Source organism: Ahaetulla prasina, chromosome 7 (assembly GCF_028640845.1).
Source record: "Ahaetulla prasina isolate Xishuangbanna chromosome 7, ASM2864084v1, whole genome shotgun sequence".
NCBI classification, from domain to species: Eukaryota; Metazoa; Chordata; class Lepidosauria; order Squamata; family Colubridae; genus Ahaetulla; species Ahaetulla prasina.
The window spans coordinates 49657250-49679156 of NC_080545.1; the positions used below are offsets into that span (position 1 = coordinate 49657250).

Below are 21907 nucleotides of genomic sequence, written 5' to 3' on the forward strand. Positions count from 1 at the left end.
AAAAAATTTGGATTTCACTCAGGTTGCATAGTCAATGTGAAATAATTAAGGTTTCCAACTGTGTTTTATTAGACTCTAGATATTAAATCCATTAAGTTAACTATAAAGTCTATAATATAATAATCCAGCAACACCCAAAATCTTAATTAAATAATGTTGCAAACTAGTAGAAGTATATTTATTTATTTTATTTATTTATTTATTTATTTATTTATTTATTCATTCGATTTTTATACCGCCCTTCTCCCAAAAATAAAAACAAACAATACAATATACAATTTAAAATACAAATTAAAAAACTTATTTTATAATTGGCCTAAAAAACTTTAAAATATATAAAACTAAAACCCCATTAAAATTAATAATAGATAATTTAAAATCAATAAAATTTAAGCCAGCCCTGTGCGAATGAAAAGATGTGTCTTCAGTTCGCGGCGGAAGGTCTGAAGGTCAGGTATTTGGCGTAAACCCGGGGGAAGCTCGTTCCAGAGTGTGGGAGCCCCCACAGAGAAGGACCTTCCCCTGGGGGCCGCCAGCCGACATTGCTTGGCGGACGGCACCCTGAGAAGTCCCTCTCTGTGAGAGCGTACGGGTCGGTGGGAGGCATGCGGTAACAGCAGGCGGTCCCGTAAGTACCCAGGCCCTAAGCCATGGAGCGCTTTAAAGGTAGTGACCAAAACCTTAAAGTGCACTCGAAAGGCCACAGGTAGCCAGTGCAGTCTGCGCAGGAGCGGTGTTATATGGGAGCTACGCGTAGCTCCCTCTATCACCCGTGCAGCTGCATTCTGGACTAACTGAAGCCTCCAAGTGCACTTCAAGGGGAGCCCCATGTAGAGAGCATTACAATAATCCAAGCGAGAGGTAACGAGCGCATGAGTGACTGTGCACAAGGCATCCCGATCAAGGAAGGGGCGCAACTGCTGAACCAGGCGAACCTGGTGGAAGGCCCTCCTGGAGACGGCCATCAAATGATCTTCAAACGACAGCCGTTCATCCAGGAGGACACCTAAGTTGCGCACCCTATCCTTTGGGGCCAATAACTCGCCTCCAACAGTCAGCCGCGGCTGCAGATGACTGAATCGGGGTGCCGGCATCCACAGCCACTCCGTCTTGGAGGGATTAAGCTTGAGCCTGTTTCTCCCCATCCAGACCCGTACGGCTTCCACACACCGGGACAGCACTTCAACAGCTTCATTGGGTGGCCTGGGGTGGAAAAGTACAGCTGGGTGTCATCAGCGTACAGCTGGTATCTCACCCCAAAGCCACTGATGATCTCACCCAACGGCTTCATATAGATGTTGAACAGAAGGGGCGAGAGAATCGACCCCTGTGGCACCCCACAAGTGAGGTCCCTCGCGGTCGACCTCTGCCCCCCTGTCAACTCCGTCTGCGACCGGTCAGAGAGATAGGAGGAGAACCACCGATACACGGTGCCTCCCACTCCCAATCCCCCCAACTGGCGCAGCAAGATACCATGGTCGATGGTATCAAAAGCCGCTGAGAGGTCTAATAGGACCAGGGCAGAGGAATAACCCCTGTCCCTGGCCCTCCAGAGGTCATCCACCAATGCGACCAAAGCTGTCTCCGTGCTGTATCCGGGTCGGAAGCCGGACTGGAACAGGTCTAGATAGATGGCTTCATCCAGGTATTGGGGTAGCTGTCGCGCCCCAGCACTATCTACAACCTTCGCAACAAAGCGAAGGTTGGAGACTGGACGATAATTACCCAAAATAGCTGGGTCCAGGGAGGGCTTCTTGAGGAGGGGTCTCACCACCGCCTCTTTCAAGGCGGCAGGGAAAACCCCTTCCAACAAAGAAGCGTTGATAATCCCCTGGAGCCAGCCTCGTGTCACCTCCTGAGTGGCCAGTACCAGCCAGGAAGGACACGGGTCCAGTAAACATGTAGTGGCGTGAAGCCTCCCCAACAACCTGTCCACGTCCTCGGGAGCCACAGGGTCAAACTCATCCCAAACAGACTCAACAAGACGTGCCTCCTCTCCCTCGATCATCCCAATTTCGGTCTAGACCATCCCGGAGCTGAGCGATTTTATCGTATAGATAACCATTAAACTCCTCGGCACGTCCCTGCAATGGGTCATCCCGCACCTCCTGATGAAGGAGGGAGTGGGTCACCCGAAACAGGGCGGCCGGGTGGTTATCTGCCGACGCAATGAAGGTGGAGGCGTATGAGCGCCTCGCCTCCCTCATTGCCATTAGGTAGGTCCTAGAATAGGACCTAACTAGTGTCCGATCAGCTTCGGAACGACTGGACCTCCAGGTGCTCTCTAGACGTCTTCTCCGGTGTTTCATCTCCCTCAGCCCCTTGGAGAACCAAGGGGCCGGACGAGATCTGCGCCGGGTCAGAGGCGGCAAAGGCACGACACGGTCCAAGGCCCCAGCCGCGGCCTGCTCCCAGGCCGCAACTAGTTCCTCAGTCGTACCGTGGGCCAGATCCTCAGGGAATGGCCCAAGCTCCGTCAGGAACCTCTCAGGGTCCATCAGGCACCTGGGACGGAACCACCGTATAGGTTCTGTCTCCCTGCGATGGTGGATGGCGGTTCGGAAGTCTAGGCAAAGGAGAAAATGATCGGACCATGACATCGGTTCTGTTACTAAATCATCTAGTTCCAGATCATTTAACCACTGTCCAGATATATAAATCAGGTCCAGCGTGCCTCCCCCCATGTGCGTAGGGCCATCATTTACCCGAATCAGGTCCAAGGCCGTCATGGAAGCCTGGAACTCCCGAGCTGTAGTCGATAACAAGCCAGCTGATGGTAGGTTGAAATCCCCCATGACTATGAGTCTGGGGGTCTCAACCTCCACAGCGGCAAGTACCTCCAACAGCTCGGGCAGGGCTGTGGTCACGCAGCAAGGAGCCAGGTACGCGATCAACAAGCCCAACTGATTCCTATGGCCCCACCTCACATAGAGGGATTCACAGCCGGCAATCTGAGGAACAGTGGCCTCCCTTGGCCTTAGATCTTCCTTAATGACAACCGCCACCCCCCCACCCCTACCTTGGGCCCTCGGCTGATGAAATGCTCGGAAACCTGGAGGGCACAGCTCAACAAGGGGAACCCCCCCCCTCTGGACCCAACCAGGTCTCCGTAATGCCCATAAGGTCCGCGGACTCCCCCTGAATAAGATCGCAAATCAGGGGAGCTTTATTAGCCACGGACCGGGCATTACATAACATCAACCGAAGATCCAAGCTCTGAGGATCATGGCCGCCTGAGGAACGGGTAGGGACTGAGGGGCCAGAGCACGTGATCGCCTTCAGAAATCGAGCACGTGCTCCCAACTCTCAATACGCCCCCCCTCCGCCATATCTGCCTCTCCCACTTACCGTACGGATTGAACAACCCTCTAGTCCTGGAACAAAACCCTCCCCCCTGCCTTCAGACCAGATGTAATAATGCTGCGAACAAGCACAGGGGCTGGATCCCTCCCCGACGGGTTCTCTCCCCCACCCGTCAAATCCCTCCCTCCCAACCCTTAAAATCCCACTAAAACTCCCTTAAAAATCTATTAAAACAACTAATTAAAAACCCTAAGCCTCCTATTTTCGTGATGCCACCTCTCGGGCTCCAAAGCCCGTCCTCAAAGTGGGCCTCGATAATCTGAGGCCAAACCCAGAGAGGGGCATCTCGCAGGGCAAGTAGGTCAGCCGCGGTGAATGTTCGCATCACAGAGAAAGTCCGGCAAAAGGCCCATCCTGGGCTGGTCAAGATGGTAGCAGATGATAAAGCAGATGATAAAATGACCATGACCAGTCTATCCTGATGGGAAACAGTTAGTGGTAATCCTTATGTGGTAGATGACCAAACCGCTAACTCAGTCAATTCACCACCCCATACAAACAACCAGGGGTGGACTATGGAAGAAGGGGGGAGGAACGATGATAAAGATGTTATTTAAAGATGTTAAATAATGGAGGGGTATCCGCTGGGCCCGTGGGCCTTCCTCAAGGCACCACCAGGTATCCACGCCACCCGCTAGGTATATTGTGATATTATTAGGCTAGACAGAAAAAACAGAAGCCATAAGATGGCAAGGAAAGAGAGCAATAAGTGGCATTTTGGAACTTTACACAATATTAGTAGCATGGAAAGTTGTGACATTCCAAATATTATAACCAATCCCTAGTAGTTCTTACTGTAAGTCACGTTCATTGGAGTTAGTGGAAGTGATAATTTAGTAACCCCTTGAGAGCCATCCCTGGAGTACAAAATTGATCTATCTACAAGGTTTCAATAAAGTAGCAATGAATCCATTAGTAAAGGTTAGAGGAAAAGCAGCAGATGTATAGTATATTGAGTAGAATGTGCAAAGGACAGATCATGTGTTCTTGTGAAATTTGGCAGAGCAATACAAGTCCTAGAGAAAAATGGAAAAGAGCCAAACTTCATTGATCAAAACTGGCCAAGTAAATTGAGATTCAGTTGAAAACAAAAGTTATCAGGAAACTGAATCTGAGCCTGCTGTAATAAATGTGTCCGAAAACTCGAAGATTATCACAAGAATGTTGCTATTGTTAAACAACACAGCAGTTGGTCTTCTGCCATTGATAATTTGGGTTGCTATCATGGACACATAGGGAAAAGAATATTCCAGAAGCTTAGCTTTATTGCCAGCACTCAATTCTTCCCAAGGCTATATGGACTTTGCTTTTATGTTTTTTCATGTTGTAGAGTTCAGAAATTTATGAACTCTACAACATGAGTGATGATTTTGCTCCAATTCAAATCAAAATAAGAAATATATTATGCCTGTCTTTTAGCCTGAGAGACATTGGCAACTATAGTTCTTAGTTTTTTATCTGTCCTTTCAATTTCTGTATCTCTTGATTTCTTTGTATTATATCTCCTGATTTATTGCTTGAAAAATAAATATTCTTTTCTTGAAGATCATGTCCTCTTCTTTAACATCATGGTTTAAGAGGGGATTAAATACATTCATGGAGGGAAAAATTATTATGGCTATTAATATAAAAATAATTTTACTACATTCAGGTAATAGAGTTGATGCACTATACATTATTGTGGTCATTCCCTGCATTCACAGAAATTAAAACTATATAAAAAAACCAGGATAATCCAATAAAGACAATACCATGGAATACTGGCTGGGAAGGACACCCCGCTTTATAATAACAATAGCACTTAGATTTATATACCATTTCACAGTGCTTTTCAGCCCTCTGTAAGCAGTTTACAGAATCAGCATATTGCCCCCAACAATCTGGCTCCTCATTTTACCGATCTTGGAAGGATGGAAGGCTGAGTCAACCTTGAGCCTGGTGAGAGTCGAACTGGTAAATTGCAGGCATCCAGCAGTCAGCAAAAGTAGCCTACAGTGCAGCATTCTAACCACTGCGCCACTGCGGCTCTATAATATTTTGTCCTAGATCCAGATTCTAACTATATAATGCAATTAATGAAGGAAGGAATAATAAGTAGCTGGACAGATAGGAGCATACTATACATACATATACTATGCTATACCATTTTTCTCTGAACTGGCCATTATAGGAACCTTTCCTCGCTATGAGAATTCATTAATTTTTGCTTGGATCATAATATGACATCCTGATTCCCCCCTTGTTGTCCTGGCTAGCTAACAAAATGGATTTTTGCAATTGGTGGCTGGAAGAATGCAATGGAAGAGAAAGTAGAGAATAGTTAAGAGTATAATCAGTAATGTTTTTTCTCATCCCCATTCTAAGATATGGGAAAATTTAAGCATCTTCCAATGCCTGATTAAGATTGGATAGGTCACACAAACATATCTTCTTGGTTTTTGTGGCGAGGGGAGAGGCAAAGCAATTTATACTGGGTCTTTTATACTACTCTTTTCCTAAGAAAACCTGGTTATTTTCCACAGACTGCTAATTTTCTTCCTTTGCTATGCAAGGTTGCAGAAGAAATACCCACCCCTAAATGCTTTGAAGGGAGGACACGTTCTAATCTAATATCATTAAAAATATTCCTATTTTCCTTGCAGGATGATTAAGGAAAAGTGTATGAAAGGTTTCTCCACAATAGCACTGCTATATAAAACCCACTTTTGGTTTGATAAGCACATTTCAAAGTCAAAAATATGACTTATTGGGATATTTCAGCAGGCTATAAAATGTGTTTATTGGTCATAGAGTGACCATTGAATATTTATGTTTACCCATGCTTTCATAATGTTTGGATGCTACATTTCTTGTAAGTATTTACTGCCCTTTTTATGGGTAAACTATTCTGTTTCTCAAAACAAATCGGGTAACAGAAGTAAAATTTTTCTGCCATTATAAACCATTCTTATAATGATTTGATCAAATACGAGAAGTTCATATAAACACAAATGTCCATGTAGTCTGGGATTTCCTTAAGAAGTCTCAGTCTTTTTTATTATGCGGAAATTGCCACCGTCAGTGTAGGACAATGTAGAGAAACAGTATTGTAATGAGTGGGAGCAATTCAGGTAAACACAGGGCTTCCTGATATGTTGAGAATTATTTTGTGTTTCTTTCAAGTCATTCTTTTCAAACAGTGTTAGAAGTGTTTTTTTAAAAGAAGTTTTTCCTTTTGAGGAAAATATTTGTTCTGTGTACCATATTATAATATGATAGGTTTTCAGAAGTATTTTGATCAGTCCTGATAAGGCACTACTTATGATATCGCATATTTCCTTAGAAATTATTCTTTATATGTTTTGAGATACACATATGTTAAGATACTCCTTTATAGATAACTGTCACTCTTTTCCTTGTTAGAACCCAATATCTATTTCAAAAAAAAAAACTAAACAAATAAACAAATTAAACTACTATTTCAAAGCAGGGCTCAACTAATTTCTGATAAATAGGTCATTTCAGTCAAAGGGATGAAGCAGACTTCTAAGTTTGATTAAGTTCTAACCTCTGATCCTTAAGACATCAGAGCTTCCACATTAAATACAGATTTAATCAGGTTTTATCCTTGACATATTCAGAAAGAGCTGGAGAACTTTGTGTAATGCTGGAAGGTCACAGTCACAGCTAAAAATGTTGTACTAGACAGACTGATGGCTGGGTTTAATAGTTTAAAGTTTCATAAATAAAGAGAAAATTCCTAACAACATGAACAATTAACCAGAGAAACAGCTTTGCCTTCAGAAGTTGTGGGTACTTCATCACTGGAGATTTTTAACAAGAGACTGGACAGCCACTTGTCTGAAATGGCAAAGGGTCTCCTGCTTGAGCAAGGCATTGGATAGAAGACCTCCAAGTCCCTTTCAGCTCTATTCTGAATTGAAATTGATTCAGAACAAAATTATTTTTCATGTTACCATTTCAAATCTGAAAAGTAATGCATATTTTTAAAAATAAATGTTTTGAGTATATTATAATGTTATCCACACTACATTTGGTGGATAAGGTGTTTTAATAGAGTGCTATGGAAAAAAAATTAGGAGCTTGAATATTTGAGTAGTATTGGCTGGGTTTGTTTTTTTTTAGAACTAGACAAAGGGTCCATGATTGATTAAGCTAAAAAGTCTTACCTCATTTTTCTCCTTCAGCTTTGTGATCATAACAATAACAGGACTGTCTTCTTGCCATACCATCAGCCAGAAATCATTCACAGTATTAATCATAGGACCCTGAGTTGCAATGAAAGCCTTTTCTTTGCCAGCATAACCCTAATTTATACAAAGATGGAACAGTCATATTAAAATTTGTGATTATAATAGGCTGAGAAAAAACAAGAAGAGAATTAATATATCTTGTACAAAGCTTTAGTTAAAAGTCCAATACAGTTCAGAACAACACTTTATGGAATGATTGCTCATATTTATACAGTATATACATAGTCTATTGTCTACTGTCAATAGTAAAAGGCAGTGGAAGTTGGTGGCAGAGTACTAAATTAGGTGTTTTGATAAGAGAAGAACTGAATGGGAAGCATGAAGATGAAATATATGTCAGCAAGTCAGCACACTGCACATCAGTGTACTTACTCTGATGTAGTTAGCATTTATGTAGGTGCTCAAAGCATCCCCTGGGTTCCTTGGTTTCAAATATACCCTGCTTACAGGATCTGTAAAGACAACACAGGTGGAAATGGAAATGAAAACCTAAAGTAGTAAAGGGAAATGTCATAAAAGCATAAGGATTTTTTAAAGAAGCATGATGATTTATGCAATGATATTGACAGCCTTAGGTATGAAGGGGTGTTACAAATCCTTCCAAACATTCTAGAAAAGCTGTGCAACAGATACACGAAGGATTCATACTGTCTTCTGTCTGCTTTTGAGTTTTGTGCAAAGGAAAAGGGTGGAGAACCTATTTCCCCTATGCATGTTCTCTATGCGCAAGGATAGATACCCCGATTTTTTTCAATATTTTTGAAGACTTGAAAGTATGAAGGGAGAAAGTACATTAGATCCTTCTGAGAACAACTGAAATAGCTATCCAGAAATTAAAACCTAATTTTATCACAGAAATGTAATTCCCAGTCTCCTATCGTCAGATAAGATTGTCAGAGGTTTATGCTTACCTCTCTTATTGTGACACTGGGAGAGATCAATTTTGCCTCCTCCATTTAGTATCATACCTGCACCAGAACTGGCCATCAAAGGTGAGACCGAATAAATTCCATCCAATTTAAAGAGTATCCTACTTATATGGGCATACTCTGTGGTACTCCATTCAGAATCGGAATACGCCTCATTGTATTAAAAATATTAAATTAATCCTATTTTTCTGCAAAATAGATTATTTTTTAAATCTTTCTGAGCTATAGAAATGTGAGTTTCAGCTTTACTGCTGTTGGTTGAGTAAAATACATCAATTAAAGAGAAGGGAAAGCTGGGCCTATCTTCTGCCAGATTCATTACTATACTAAGTTTAGCAGTGGGTATGACTGCAAACCAAGGATACACACTTTGGTATTGATGGCTCTTTACTGGAGTAAACTGTATTCTGCTTTTTGGTTTATTCTATTTTTCCCTTCTTCCCATTGCTACTTAATCACAGTTAATTTTATGGCTCTTTAGCATATGTCTTAGCAAAATCCCAGATTCTTGAAGAAACATACTTCGACAGAGGAGAAAAGTAGAACATTTGAAAATGCTTAAGCTTTATTGATATAACAAACTATTTTAATAGAAGTTTCAAGCAGCAGCGTACATTAATAAAGTTTATGGTAAGATAAATGCTTAGTTAGTTTTCCTTGCAACTTGACACATCTATACAAGTTGGGCTTAAGAAGTCAAATGCAGTTCATCAACTGGGATTGTGATAGCAGCACTAACAAAAATGCATATTAAGAAAACATTATTTCACAAATCACTTTGCAATCATCCCAGGTTGCTTTAATTCAAGAGCACCTATAAATTAAGAATTAAAAAACTGATAATAGAAAAAGGGAGAATTAACTGATAAAAGTATCACTTTTAGCCAACTTACTTGGAAGAATGGTTTTGTAACGATTTTTGGTTCCATGACTAGGGATGTCTATTTCTTTAGGATTGACAAAATTCATGGGAATTTCCTAAAGAGAAAAAAAACCCCACAATTTTTATTATGAACAATTCTTAGTATCAATGTTAACAGTGATTTATTGCGGCTTGTAGGAAGGTTTATCACAAAGCCACAGCATTGCTATTGTTTTTTAAATAAATATCTGTTTAGAGATTTTAAGTTAAAAAGCAGAAAGAGTATGGGATGGCTCATTTAGTAATTTATAAATTTAGATTTATAGTCATCAAAAGACTCTAGGGAGCCTGCAAAGTTAAACAGAATAAGTAATACATATAAAACCACATACATACACATGGTGGTGACTTTTTACTGGTCACTGTTCAACTGCAAACTACCTCTCCAAAAATTTCAGAATAAAAATCCCACTCTAGTCAATTTCCATTGGGAAGCCTTAGTCATAGTTTGACTTAGGTTTGATCACTACATTTGTTTTGTTTTGATAGGATCGCAAATCAGATAAACCAATGAGTGCTTGCTTAGCCTTATCCAAAACTATTTGGGCTTAAATAATCTTTCTGGAATTTCTTTATCTTTCCTTGTTGTCTCAGGAGACCTAACAATGCTATGTAGACCTACAGATAATTGAAGATCTACAGGAAAAATCCTATCTTATAATAAGGAATAGAATTCAGTGCTATTCAGTGCTATTATTATGTTTTAGTGAAATCATGAAAAATGCCACAACATCTTTGTTTCAAATCCTTAAATCTTTTACATTTTTATACGTGTACTGAAGAAGCACAATTTTAGAAGACTGGTTGGGCATCTCCAGTTTATAACCCTGCCATTGCCCTTGCTCAAGTAAGGGATTAGGTGGTACAGTACAAATGCCAGAGGTATATTATTCTGAAGAGCACAGAAAGTTACAAGTTTTTAGTTTTAAAACAACAAAGCAGTATTACAGACTTACCATGAATTCTGTCTGAAGTAAAAGAGAATTTGCAACTACATCTTTTAATTGCTCTTTGGTCAACATTCTGCTAGCTGACTGCAGATATTCCATTGCTACTTTTTCCCTTGGGGTTGGCACAGCTATTAAAGGTTCAGCACATCCTAAGCTGCTCATATCTAAGGTGAGCGAGACGTTGGATCCTCGTCTGTACAAATATAATATATATTTGTAATTAATTGTTTATGTGAATCTACCTGATAAATTGAAACTTGATGGATAATACTTGAATAAGAAAATAAGCATATTTATTGGACAATAAATGCCACTCAATACAGAAAAAGTTATTACTATGTAAAAGTCTCTTTGAAATTTCTTTATGTTGGTGTTTGCACTACAAATAAGGAAAAGTATATTGTGTCAAGGTTCCGATTGATACCCTAATAAAATCAAGGAGCCTCAAGCCGGTTTTCAAGAAAAATGCAGTTGTTTATTAGGAGCACCATGTCAGCACAGACCTAGTGAAGCCAGCTCTGACCCCACTCAGTTTGCGCCTTGCCTATGACCCTGTTTCTCCCTCACCCCAAGCTGTATCACATTCCCCAACAAAGCAATTTCGCGGGTTGTTGAAGTCACTCCCTCTGGTCATTACTGGTTTCTGTGGAGATGGCCTTTACTTTGGCCGGCTAGGATGTGGGTTGTTTTGACTGAGGTGCAAATTCCTCGATGTAGCTGCAAGGCTTGATTCTCCATCCCCCTGCCTATGGCAACTCGGGAGCAGGTATTACAAACACTTCTCATAAAAAATTGAACAACACATCTAAGTTAAAACTTTGACCACTCATGTGGCTTGGGGAAAGCACTTTGTAAAGAGTAAAGAATTAATGCATTTTAAAAATAATAAACTCTAGTATCTTTTCTCACAAAAATTTTGATTTATTTTGAACAGATCTCCCTTGTCAGTTTACTCAATTTGAAATTACTCTATGTGTTTGGTTGTCACTTTTACTTATTGTAAAAGGATACTTGCTACAAATATTTATTAACACCATCAGATATATGGCAATGTGCTTATCATGTCCCATTCAGGATCTGAGGGGGATGTGATTATTCCTTTTCTGGATGAATTTCCCCTTTACATTAATCACTTGGCAACACTGAAACTAGTTTTAAAACATAACAAACCAGCTGTGGTGATGCCTGTTTAGAGTGAAGTATTTTCTGACTTTGTCTACTTTGTAGATATGACATCAGAGTTTATAACTAAATGCTAATGCAAAATACACTGTATTTTAATGTTGAGTCAAAACAGGATGTTAGGTTTTTGGAACATTTACACCCCAAACCAATTCCTGTATCAATTTCTTGGCAGTTATTTATGCCAAGTTCAAAATGTTCACAATGGACCAACTATGGGGGAGTAGGAAGGGAGAGAATATGAAGTAAACCCAGCCAATTCTTCGTTACATTGTGCACAATCTTACCTTTCTAAAAGTGTCTGTGGATTTCTTTTTAAAAAAAGAGTAAATACATATTGTTTTATAACAAAGCACAATTGAAATGTTGATATTTTCTTTGGCTTTGACATTGTTTTATCAGGCAATCATGACAAAGGGGTTATTTCCTCTGCAGCAAAAATGTGGCAAGAGCTAATTATATCTTTGAATTTATGGCTTTTCCAGTTCAAGAGATTAATAAAGAAAATTGGCATTGAGAAGCAAATTTATTCCTCTGAATTGATCCAAAGATATAGTCATCAGACAAAAGCACAGTAAAATAATTTAAAGAAATGTATGGAAAGAAACAGAAAATTAACTGTTATTGGTACAAGTTAATTATAAAAATAGAATTGTACCAAATAATGCTTTCAAAGGCTTTTTCATATAAGACGTAAGGTTTACATTAATGTATTAAAGCTCCTAATAATGTTTTATATGGTGTATTGAGACTGAATCTCACTGACCTAGAAAAAGAAATCAAGACACCCCCCCATACACACACTCTGTGACACCCTGTCAGTATACAATATTAGAAATATGACTTAAAGGAGCCAGATCTTTAAGGCCTCCATCCTTAAAGGGCAAGTGTTGGCATCCTTAAAGGGCAAGTGTTGAAAAACACTTGCTCTTTGCCCTTTAAGGGCATCCTTAAAGGGCAAAGGGCAAGTGTTGAAAAATAATCTGGTCCTGCAAATTGCAGCAAGCAGTTGGTCAGGTATAGCCAATGAATACATTCATTTACATGAATACATTTATTTAGAGAAGAGCAACAAAGATGATTAGGGGACTGGAGGCTAAAACCAGTGGTGGAATTCAAGTGATTTAACAACCGGTTCTCTGCCCTAATGATTTCTTCCAACAACCAGTTTGCCAAACTGCTCAGAAAGTTAACAACCAGTTCTCCCGAAGTGGTGTGAACTGGCTGAATCCCACCACTGGCTAAAACATATGAAGAATGGTCGCAGGAACTGGGTATGTCTAGCTTAATGAAAAGAAGAACTAGGGAAGACATGATAGCAGTGTTCCAATATCTCACGGGTTGCCACAAAGAAGAGGGAGTCAAACTATTCTCCAAAGCACCTGAGGGTAGAACAAGAAGCAATGGGTGGAAGCTAATCAAGGAGAGAAGCAACTTAGAACTAAGGAGAAATTTCCTGACAGTCAGAACAATTAATGAATGGAACAACTTGCTTGCAGAAGTTGTGAATGCTGCAGCACTGGAAATTTTTAAGAAGATGTTGGATAACCATTTGTCTAATGGTTGGTGGTGTAAGGTTTCCTGCCTGGGCAGGGGGTTGCACTAGAAGACCACCAAGGTCCCTTCCAACTCTGTTGTTGTTGTTGTTTTTGTTGTTGTTTTTGTTGTTGTTGTTATTATTATTTATTTGCTGACTCTAATGGATAATTAACATTTATCACTGTTTCTTGGACAACAGCAGGACTAAATTTTCAGTGGTCTTAGAACCTCCCTGCCAGATTTGTATATGGAGATGCCTGTACAGAAAATCTGGAAAGCATATATAGATTAGAATAAAACTATAACATTGTTAACCAGACTGCATAATTATGATTATTCTATCTATTCAAGTCCTGATACCTATTTTTATTCAACCCCCTTCCCTGTCCCATAAACACAAATACCTGCCCTTAATTATGGGTTCACTTGCAGAGTATGTCATGGCTGAAAGGCAACATTCTACATGAATTCAGGAATTTATATTCTAAAATAAGTAGGAATAGAATTAAAGAGAGATTTTAACAAAAAATAAATGCCTGTAATATAATTAAATTATAATTGTACATTTATAGAAGTAGAAAAAAGGTGAATGAAGGAAAAAAATTGAACAATCTGCTATCCATTTTTGGAGTTCCTAATCCAATGGCATTGACCTTCATCAGTACCTTCTGAATAAAATGAGACAGTAGAGTGATGATACAGAGTTATGGATTTACTCCTTCCCTCTCTTTGTCTATATCTCTGCCTGCTTTTTATGTAGGAGATTGCTATTGTGAAGCCGCTCTTTTCTGCCTTTCTTCAAAGCATGCAGACATAGACACAAAAATACAGAGAATGTTTGCTTTGGGATTCTGTCTGGTAAGAGGCAGCTAGCTAGTTCTAGGTTTATAATGCATTTCCTGTAAATTTACTTTCTGTTCTATAATCATAAAGAATACTTGACTAATAATTTCTCAATATTTTTCCAGGTTCAACATGCTCGTTTAGGACCATCAACCTTCAATACTCTTTTCACTGGGAAAAGTTTTAATGTGAATAAGGTGATACTTACAGCCCATCATAATAGCCAAATATTCTTTCCATATGACATATTCCGTGTTTATGAAGTAGTCTGAATTAAGTTACTCTTACTTACTTAATTTTATATATTTCAACAATAGGTTTGATGGTGTTGGTTTCCAAACTGCCTAATCCATGCTAGAGATTTGGGCATTTGTAGAGGATGTCAATTTTTAGAGAATGAAGAACGTCATGAAATTTAACTGGAAAATCTCTTCAGGAAGCTCCACCTATTCACTTTATGTCAGTCAATCTGATGAAGCCCATAAATCACTGAAGTAGTCATTTCCTGCCTTTCCTTAAAATGAGTTCCCTCATCACTTTTGGTGATTATTTTAACCAGTAGTTTCTGCATTCTTTAACACCAGACTCTGAATGTCATGTTCAGTATTGCAGTACCTATCCTGATTTCATGCATTTTCTGGAGAGGGCAAAGAATTATGCATAGCTGATTGAGTTTCTTCCTTTCCTCATCCATTATTTCTGCCTTTTTTCTTTGTAACTGAAGGTAAAGAGGCTTTTGCATTCCACTATATACATTCCTGAAAAGAGATTCCATGACTGGAGTTCTTTGTTGTATAGTGTCAACAGGAGAAAGATGGAAGGAAGTAATTAATTAAGCAGCAGAACTACTGGTACTTGCCTTTGCATTGCACAGGGAAAAAAAATGATTTGCATGTAGCAGTGGTGTGTAGGCTCTTCAGATACCTTTTGAACAAAATATGGAAGTACTTGTACATACTATAGTTTAGCTACATTAAATATTCTATATACATACTTTAAAAATTGCTTGTGCCAACCACAGTGGGTACAAACCTTTCTGAAAAGGCACTAAAGCAGCAGATCCAAAGATGCAAACTTTTTGGCAATGTGGGATCCTTTGCCAATAACTTGCCATAACTAGTTACCATAACTAGTTGGAGGAAAATACACAAAGAATTATCCCAAAATGTTGAGAAACTTTACATACATGCAACAGGAGAACGTTGCATTGAAATAATGTGCTTCAGACTATTCAGGCAATCAGTAATAAGAGAACCTAGCATCATTTTAGTTGTGTAATCAGTAAGAAGAAAACTTATAGAAACATCTATAAAGCTTATAGAAAAGATATTTGAAAGCTGTCTCCCTGTGCAATCAGGGGACAGTTATTTCAACCACTTTCTATAACTTGTCTTATTTTCAGTTTGAGAGAGCTGTCCAAAGTATAGAAATAAAAGTGTATAAATGAATGAATTAGGATTTGGGTATCATTGTTTCTTATATTGAAGAATCCTTTCTTCCTTAATAAAAATGTGCTCTATCAGATTCTTATTTGATATTAGGGTCTGATATTTGGATAAACATATTTTTCTTCTTTAGTGGTCCGGCTGAGTAGTATAATTTCCTTGCTTTATTTGTTAAATAAAATCAGCTAAAGTACTTCTTACCTAGATGGATACCCCCCCACCCCGCAAACAAAATAGGAGAGTAAACTGAATTGTTGGTGACCTAAAGACACTATTTAAATTTTTTAAAAATAACTATCAGCATAGCAGCATTTTCAGTATTTAGCTTCAGATTCAAAATCACTTCCAAGCATTAGTCAGACTACATTATGCCACAAAGGAATGAAGGAAAAGATTTTTAAAAGTACTTCTAGATTAAATTTTAAGCAATTGGTATCTGGTTGGGACAGGAATTGTTCCACATCCTGTGCAGGAAAAGAGCTGAAAGAAAAACATTTCAGTTTTCCCTCTTTTAATCAGCCTTTCTAAAATTCTGTCAATTCTCTCCTATTTATCCAAAAAGTTAGGAATGGACTATTGAGTGAAAGACGGATAACTCCTGTCTGTACCTCTGAATTAATTCCACCATCAAATGGAGATTTATCATGCAAACCAGATTTTCAGGTGAAGGGATAGAAACATTTACACAGCATCTAGGTGCAAAATGCTCAGTTAGGGTCTGGTAAGATCATGAAATAGAAATCGGGATAGGCTCAGTCATCCAGGTCATGGTTGTCTCAAAGGTGCTTTTTCAAGAGGCAACTGGACTTTCTTGTTTTTTCTTTGAAGATGTCTCACTTCTCATCCAAGATTTCTCATCCTTATCATTCTCATCAGTTGCTTCCTGAAAAAGCACTTTTGGGACAGGATAGGCTATGTACCCCCTTCATGGATTACTGCCTTGTCATGGCAAAGGGGCTTGCATAACTCAATGAAGCTATGAGATATGCCATGCAGGGACACCCAAAACGGACAGGTCACAGCAGAGAGTTCTGACAAAACGTGATCCACTGGAGAAGGAAATGGCAACCCACTCCAGTATCTTTGCCATGAAAACCCCATGGACAGTACAAAAAGGGAAAAAGATATGACGCCGGAAGATGAGTTCCTCAGGTCGGAAGGTGTCCAATATGCTACTGGGGAAGAGCGGAGGGCTAGTACTAGTAGCACCAGAAAGAATGAAGTGACTGGGCCAAAGCCGAAAGGATGCTCAGCTGTGGATGTATCTGGTAGTGAAAGGAAAGTCCGAGGCTGTAAAGATTTTTTCTCCATAGGAACCTGGAATGTAAGATCCATGAATCAAGATAAGCTGAACATGGTCAAACAAGAGATGATAAGACTGAACATTGACATCTTAGGAATCAGCAAACTAAAATGGACAGAAATGGGTGAATTTAATTCAGATGATCATCAGGTATACTACTATGGGCAAGAATCCCTCAGATGAAATACTGGGATACAGTCCCCAAAATGACAGAATGATCTCAGTTCGAATCCAAGGCAAACCATTCAATATCACAGTAGTCCAAGTCTATGCCCCAAACACTGGTGCTGAAGAGGATGAAATTGACTAGTTCTATGAAGCCCTACAGCACCTTATAGAATGAACACCAAAAAATGATGTCCTTATCATTATGGGGGATTGGAATGCTAAAGTAGGAAGCCAAAAGATAACTGGAATAACAGGCAAGTTTGGCCTTGGAGTACAAAATGAAGCAGGGCACACGCTGATAGAATTCTGTCAAGATAAATTGATGGTCATAGCAAACACTCTTTTCCAACAACTCAAGAGACAACTCTACAGTCTTCCGGTGGCTCCACTGCATTGATGGCGGTCTTTTTTAGACCACCAGCTCTGTGATCGCGTAAAGCCACTCAGACAGCGCAAATCAGCTTTCTGGCGGCTCGGAAACCTTTCTCTAGGGTAAAGAGGGAAAGGTGAGCATTCGGGCTGAAGTAGAGCCCCCCAGAAAGCCCCAGGAAAGTTTCTGGAGGCTTGAGGGTGAGTGCTCCTTCTTAAGTTTGGAAAAGCTCCAGATCCAGAGTATTTCTGCCTTAATGGCAGAACAAAATGCTGTGTCCACTTCTGAGATCGATATGGACCAGTGAATGGATTTTTAACGCAGACGGAACAAAAACAGGAGTACTGGCAGTTAATTGTAAGGAAATTTTAACTCTCTAACCAGAGGATACTTTGTTGGAAAGATCAGAGACGAAGAAAGGAAGCGAAAGTTAAGGAAGTGCTTGTTAAAGCAGTTGGTGTTGAAGATACACGAAGTATATAAGAAGAGATTAAGTAAATGGAATGAACAAGAACTGATTTATTTTTTATTGTAGTGTTCAAGAGGAGAAGATTTACTGAATTTTTCCATTTTTTTAAATTTCTCTTTGCCATTTGGCATATTATAGCTTAACAGGAAATGGCTTTTATGAAAACAAAGCCAAATGTTATCAAGGACTGTGAAATCTCTTTAGTTCAAATACAGAAGTTAAAAGAAGATTTTAAGGAATATTTAAGGGCTTTTTAAAAGGAGGTTCAAATTTCTGTAATAGATCAAAAATTTAATGAAATGGAAAAAGAAATACTGGATTTTAAAGATATGGTGGAAACTCAGAATAAGGATTTGGAAAGTATAGTGGATGCATTTAAACACTTAGCAGATTATACTATTCAGATGAATGAAAGAATGGAAAAACTTAATCAAGTTAATTTGGATTTGGAAAGGAAAATAGAGGAGGTTCAAATGAATCAAGTTAATTTGAATTTAGAAAATAAAATAGAGGGAATACAGGTTAAGGTGGATAAAGCAGATGAAGAAATGGTTATATTATAATACAGGTTAATGTCGTAAGGGTGAGAGGATTGAAGGAATGTAAGTAGGAGAATTTAAAAAAGATTTTTACACAGACTTTTGCACAGATAACTGGAGAGAATCCAAAAGATTTTGAAGTTAATATTGAAAAAAATTATCATGTTAACTCTTGGCTGGCTAGACAGAGGCAAGAGATGTGGTGATTTATTTTACAACTAAGAAGATTAGGTATGGAATCTTACAAGCATTTTATAAAAATAAATTTCAAATATTAGGACAAGATATAATAATGATGAAGGAAATTCCTCCTAAAATGTTAAGAAAGAGAAAAGAATTTGCCTTTTTAGTGGATGAACTTAAGAAATATCAGATACAGTTTAGATGGGATGTTCCAGCTGGTTTAACAGTGAATTATAAAGGAAGAAAGTAGTACAGTTCTTAAAGCAAGAGATTTTTATATTAATGTATTAAAGGCTGGAAATCCTTTGTTGCTAGAAGCTAAGTTGATTGGTATCGAGATGGCAAAAAAAATGGGATAAGGATGTAATACAAATATAAGATAAGGAGGAGAAATATTGGAGAAAACAGGAGAATTAAAAGAACAAGAAGAGATTCGTATAGCTTCTAAATTAAAGGGTGTTTCTGTCTATGGGAAAGGATAAAAAAATAAAAGAAGAAAGTTAAAATAATAATTTAAATGTTGGAGATGTGATTGTAATGATGTTATTTGTTTATATATGGTTTAATTGTTAATAATTGATTTATTTTGGATATAAGCTGGAGATATAATTTTAGTAATGTTATTTGATTAACTAAGAGTGAGAGATATAATTGGAATTTTATTGTTAAGAAAAGTAACTGGTTAAGGATTTAGAAAATGCTTATTAATTTAAATGTTGGAATTATATATGTTTATATGTTTATATATAATTTTATATGTTTATAAAATGTTTAGAATACAATGTTGGGAATATAAATAAATGTTATAAATATAAATGTTAGATTAAACAAATTAAAAGGATGATGTTTATTTGATCGACATACAAACATGGACTATAAGGTATGCCAATTACATCTTAGAAAGTAAACATGGACTATAAGGCATATTGAAGAATAACTCTTGATGGTGTAATATCAGAAGTTGGAATACCACTTATTGTTGAAGATTGGACAGTAAAATTTATGAACTTAGATGGCAACATGGAAAAATCATATTTGAAGGACTGCTTATGCAAGATATATACACGAATGGAGAAGATAGAATGATATTTAAAAATTGGACCGAAAGACTAAAAAGTTAAATAGTTTATGAATGGAAAGACTGTAAATTGTATCGCTACAATCTTTTCTTCGTTTTTATGGAAAAGGGGAGTTAAGGGCTCAGAGAGGGGTGGGAGTTTTTGGATGATTAGTATATTTTAGTTTGTGATTGTTGATATTATACCCTGTATTTGCTCTGGGAAGTCGGGGGGGGGGGAGGGATTGGGGGAAGGAGGGAACAGGGAGGGAAGAGGGTTAGGGTGGTAGGGATGGGGGGATGTATGGGGAAAAATTTTGTAAAACTTTTTTAATAATAATAATAAAAAAAAGAGATGACTCTACACATGCACATCACCAAACGGTCAACACAGAAATCAGATTGACTATGTACTCTGTAGCCAAAGATGAAGAAGCTCTATACAGTCAATAAAAACAAGACCAGGAGTTGGCTGTGGCTCAGATCATGAGCTTCTCCTTGCAAAATTTAGGCTTAAATTGAAGAAAGTAGGGAAAAGCCCCAGGCCACTCAGATATGAATTAAATCATATCCCTGATGAATATACAGTAGAGGTGACAAATAGATTTAAGGAATTAGATCTGATAGACAGAGTGCCTGAAGAACTATGGACGGAGGTTCGCAACATTGTACAAGAGATAGCAACTAAAACCATCCCAAAGAAAAAGAAAGGCAAGAAAGCAAAATGGCTGTCTGAGGAAGCTTTGCAAATAGCTGAGGAAAGAAGGGAAGCAAAAGGCAAGGGAGAAAGAGAAAGATACACCCAGTTGAATGCAGAATTCCAGAGAATAGCTAGAAGAGATAAAATACATACTTAAATGAATAGTGCAAAGAAATAAAAGAAAATAATAGAATAGGGAGGACCAGAGATCTCTTCAAGAAAATTGGAGATATGAAAGGAACTTTTCATGCAAAGATGGGCATGATAAAGGACCAAAGTGGCAGGGACCTAACAGAGGCAGAAGAGATTAAGAAGAGGTGGCAAAATTACACAGAAGAACTATACAAGAACGAGCTTAACATCCCTGATAACCACAATGGGGTGGTCACTGACCTTGAGCCAGACATCGTAGAATGTGAAGTCAAATGGGCCTTAGGAAATCTGAGCAACAACAAAGCTAGTGGAGGAGACAGTATTCCAGCTGAGCTATTCAAAATCTTAAAAGATGACTCAGTAAAAGTGCTACACTCAATTTGTCAGCAAATTTGGAAAACTCAGCAGTGGCCACAGGATTGGAAAAGGTCAATTTACATTCCAATTCCAAAGAAAGGCAATGCCGAAGAAAGTTCAAACCATTGCACTCATTTCACATGCTAGTAAGGTTATGCTTAAAATCCTACAAGCTAGGCTCCAGCAGTATGTAGATTGAGAACTTCCAGAAGTACAGGCAGGATTTTGAAGAGGCAGAGGAACTAGAGATCAAATTGCCAACATATGCTGGATCATAGAGAAAGCCAGGGAGTTCCAGAAAAACATCTATTTCTGCTTCATTGACTATGGATCACAACAAATTGTGGCAATTTCTTAAAGAGATGGGTGTACCAGACCATCTTATTTGTCTCTTGAGAAACCTGTATGGGGGTTAAGAAGCAACAGTGAGAATTGGATACGGAACCACTGATTGGTTCAAAATTGGGAAAGGAGTCCGGCAAGACTGTATACTATCGCCCTGCTTATTTAACTTATATGCAGGGCACATCATGAGAAAGGTGGGGCTGGATGAATCAAAAATTGGAATTATATTGCTGGGAGAAATATCAACAACCTCAGATATCTCTTTCCAATCTCTTTCCACTTATGACTGTATGACTGTAACTTTGTTGCTGGCAATCCTTATGATTTATATTGATATATTGACCATCAATTGTGTTGTAAATGTTGTACCTTGATGAACGTATATTTTCTTTTATGTACACTGAGAGCATATGCACCAAGACAAATTCCTTGTGTGTCCAATCATACTTGGTCAATAAAAAATTCTATTCTATTCTATTCTATTCTATTCTATTCTATTCTATTCTATTCTATTCTATTCTATTCTATTCTATATGCAGATGATACCACTCTAATGGCAGAATGCAAAGAGGAACTAAAAAGCCTCTTGATGCGTGTGAAGGAGGAGAGTGCAAAAGTTGGCTTGAAACTCAACATTAAGAAAACTAAAATCATGGCATCCGGCCCTCTCAGTTCCTGGCAGATAGATGGGGAAGAAATGGAGGTAGTGACAGATTTTATTTTCTTGGGCTCCAAGATCACTGCAGATGGGGACTGCAGCCAAGAAATTAAAAGATATTTGCTCCTGGGGTGGAAAGCTATGGCAAATCTAGACAGTGTACTAAAAAGCAGAGACAT

At 38.6% G+C, this 21907-nt stretch overlaps 1 protein-coding gene across 1 annotated transcript in view; it reads right to left on the reverse strand.

The window, feature by feature from the left end:
• PTPRR (protein tyrosine phosphatase receptor type R) overlaps window positions 1–21907 on the reverse strand; it is a 96377-nt gene that overhangs the window by 10850 nt on the left and 63620 nt on the right. The window contains exons 7-10 of the mRNA XM_058191442.1: window positions 10424–10610; window positions 9439–9523; window positions 7989–8068; window positions 7533–7670 (exon numbers count right to left, since the gene is read on the reverse strand). Of these exons, the coding sequence (XP_058047425.1) occupies window positions 7533–7670; window positions 7989–8068; window positions 9439–9523; window positions 10424–10610 (490 nt within the window). The remainder of the gene's footprint in view (window positions 1–7532; window positions 7671–7988; window positions 8069–9438; window positions 9524–10423; window positions 10611–21907) is intronic.